The sequence below is a fragment of the Morone saxatilis genome, unplaced genomic scaffold (genome assembly GCF_004916995.1).
Source record: "Morone saxatilis isolate NCDOM2014 unplaced genomic scaffold, NCSU_SB_2.0 Contig5, whole genome shotgun sequence".
NCBI classification, from domain to species: domain Eukaryota; kingdom Metazoa; phylum Chordata; class Actinopteri; family Moronidae; genus Morone; species Morone saxatilis.
Genome location: NW_023340095.1, coordinates 18389468 through 18391905, shown reverse-complemented (window position 1 = coordinate 18391905; position 2438 = coordinate 18389468). Strand labels below are relative to the sequence as shown.

Sequence of the window (2438 nt, the reverse complement as noted above, 5' to 3'; positions counted from 1 at the left end):
GTTATATTTTCTTCTTTACAGCAAAACAACTGTCTCCAGCACTGAGACTGTGACTGTGAAAAGCAGTCCTGATAGGTGAGTTACTGCAGGACAGCTTTTACACAGTGACAGTGACTTTAAATACCAGTCAGATATAAATATTTGTATTGTTTTGTTTTTTCAGAGATGGCATTAAAACTACAACCACTACAAGGACTTCCTCTACGTAAGATAGACAATCATATATATATTTATTATATATATTTTTTTAAATATGCCCTCAAATAAAGGATTCTACTCATAACTAGCATATATTCATAATATTGTTGTCTTTACAGGGCTGAGGATGATCTGTATGACACCCTCCTGCCTAAATCCATTACATCTTCTCCTGTCAGGTGAGATGTCTCAGTGAATAACTATTAACAAAACACACAATCATTTAATTATCCTATCAGTCAAGCATCACACTGTCGTTGTCTCAGCAGTACCAGCATCAAAAAGAGAGAGATAGTCACCGTGGAGAGCAGCAAAGGGTGAGTGTTGGAAATTAATTGCTTGATACTGTGCAGACGTTCTTTGTATGTAGGGCCTACAGTAGTTATCCTACTTTCTACTGATATTGTCTTTTGTGCCATTTAGAGGAGAAAGCCCAACTCCTTCATCGCCATCCTCCACCCGCAGAACCACCAGGTAAACATGCTGATTACTATGCAATACATTTTAAACTGATAGAGATCCAACAATATCTACCACTCCAGATTATTAAATGTAGCTGTCAGATCCCAAAAATAAGTAATTTTGATTTTAGTTATCTACATAACGTATTGTACAATGTAACCTACAAAAATATATCTAATCAAGAGCATTATTTTATTAATTTGTCATTTACAATGACTAAAATAAATTCTTTTTAAAGTGCCAAGTGACTCTAAACAGGTTAATGAAGTTGAGCTTTTGAGGGCTCAAACCAAACTAAACAACAAACGATATTTTATTTATTTTACATTTAAAAAGAGGTCTACAACTAAATGATGTATTCTTCACTGATCTTTTTTTTCATCTGCTAAAGGTATTTAGCATTTAGGCATTTAGGTTAATCTGCGATCAAATATGCTAGCAGCATAATGTGAGTGTGCACTGATTTCCTGTCCTTTATGGAAACATGACATACTGTATGTCTTAGCTGATTTCAGAGATCACGGTATTTGTATCCCTCGCTCATTTTTACACGTCAACGAACAAGATTAAGAGCCTAAAGCCGCTCTGTGACGCCGTACTTTGGCACAACGGTGCTTTGAGCTAAATGCTAACGTCAGCATGCTAACATGCTCTGAATGACAAGCATGTTGATGTTAAGCAGGTATAATGTTTAACACAAACATAATGTGCCATGTTAGCATGCTAACATTTGCTAATTAGCAATAAACACAAAGTACTGCTGAGTATCTTGCTGAGCTTTATTGAGACAAATAATTGTATTTGGGATACCTGAATTATAAACTATCTGGATTATATCATTATAAACATCCAAATAAATACAGAAATAAAGGAACTGTACAGTTGATACCATATCCAACTCATTCCTATGCCTCTTTGACACACAGCTACAGCTCGTACACTGACGATATTCCTTCTACCCGCACCACCTCCTACACCATCAGCACCAAGCCCAGGTAATCATTCGACTAAATCAACATCTCTCCCACTCAAACACACACACTTCTTGCAGGGGTTCCTGTGCCTATACAACCAGATGAAAATGTGTCTGCAGTCCTTCTATTATACCTAACCTGTTGTGTGTTTGCACACACAGTGAGGACTATAGCAGTGACCGGAAAACCTACTCTTACTCCAGACCAGACTCCAGGTAGGAAGCAGAGCTAACCAAGACCTTACATAATTATTTTTATTTTCATTCTCTATACATTAAGTAAGAAATATCCTAAATCTCACATGTGATCTGTCGTTCATTTTGTCTTTGTATAGTTATGAGTACAGCAGTATCACCAGTCCCTCTGCCTACACCTCGTCATCATACAGGAGCAGCAGGTATTTAATGATGAATATGATTATAATATTAATATTGGTGTACAAACATTATATGAAAATAAAACCAGACTGTCACTTGTGGAAACTGATAACTGTGCAACTCTCACAGCAGGTCAGATGACATTCTGGCAGATCCAATTTACTCTAAATCCTCCACAAAGAGTGTGTATGCATCTCCTGAGAGGTGGGAAAAGTGTATCAACATTCTTCTTTTGCCTTGGAAAAAGGAGTTTACAAAAGAATAAGTCTGTAGTCGTGCTGGCGGCTCTGTGGCGCTGTACTTTGACACAACAGCGCTTTGAGCTAAATACTAACATCAGCATGCTAACATGCCCAGAATGGCAAAGCTAACATGCTTGCTGATGTTAAGCAGGTATAATGTTTACAATCATAATTTAGTGTGTTAG

General features: G+C 37.1%; 1 protein-coding gene across 2 annotated transcripts in view; it reads left to right on the top strand.

Moving 5' to 3' along the window:
• The window catches only part of scel (sciellin), a 9987-nt gene that overhangs the window by 5225 nt on the left and 2324 nt on the right, over positions 1-2438 (top strand). The window contains exons 14-21 of one of the 2 annotated variants that reach the window (XM_035676086.1): positions 164-205; positions 318-377; positions 468-515; positions 622-672; positions 1587-1655; positions 1796-1849; positions 1969-2031; positions 2141-2215. In XM_035676086.1, the coding sequence (XP_035531979.1) occupies positions 164-205; positions 318-377; positions 468-515; positions 622-672; positions 1587-1655; positions 1796-1849; positions 1969-2031; positions 2141-2215 (462 nt within the window). The remainder of the gene's footprint in view (positions 1-163; positions 206-317; positions 378-467; positions 516-621; positions 673-1586; positions 1656-1795; positions 1850-1968; positions 2032-2140; positions 2216-2438) is intronic. The other variant, XM_035676087.1, reaches the window with a different exon arrangement.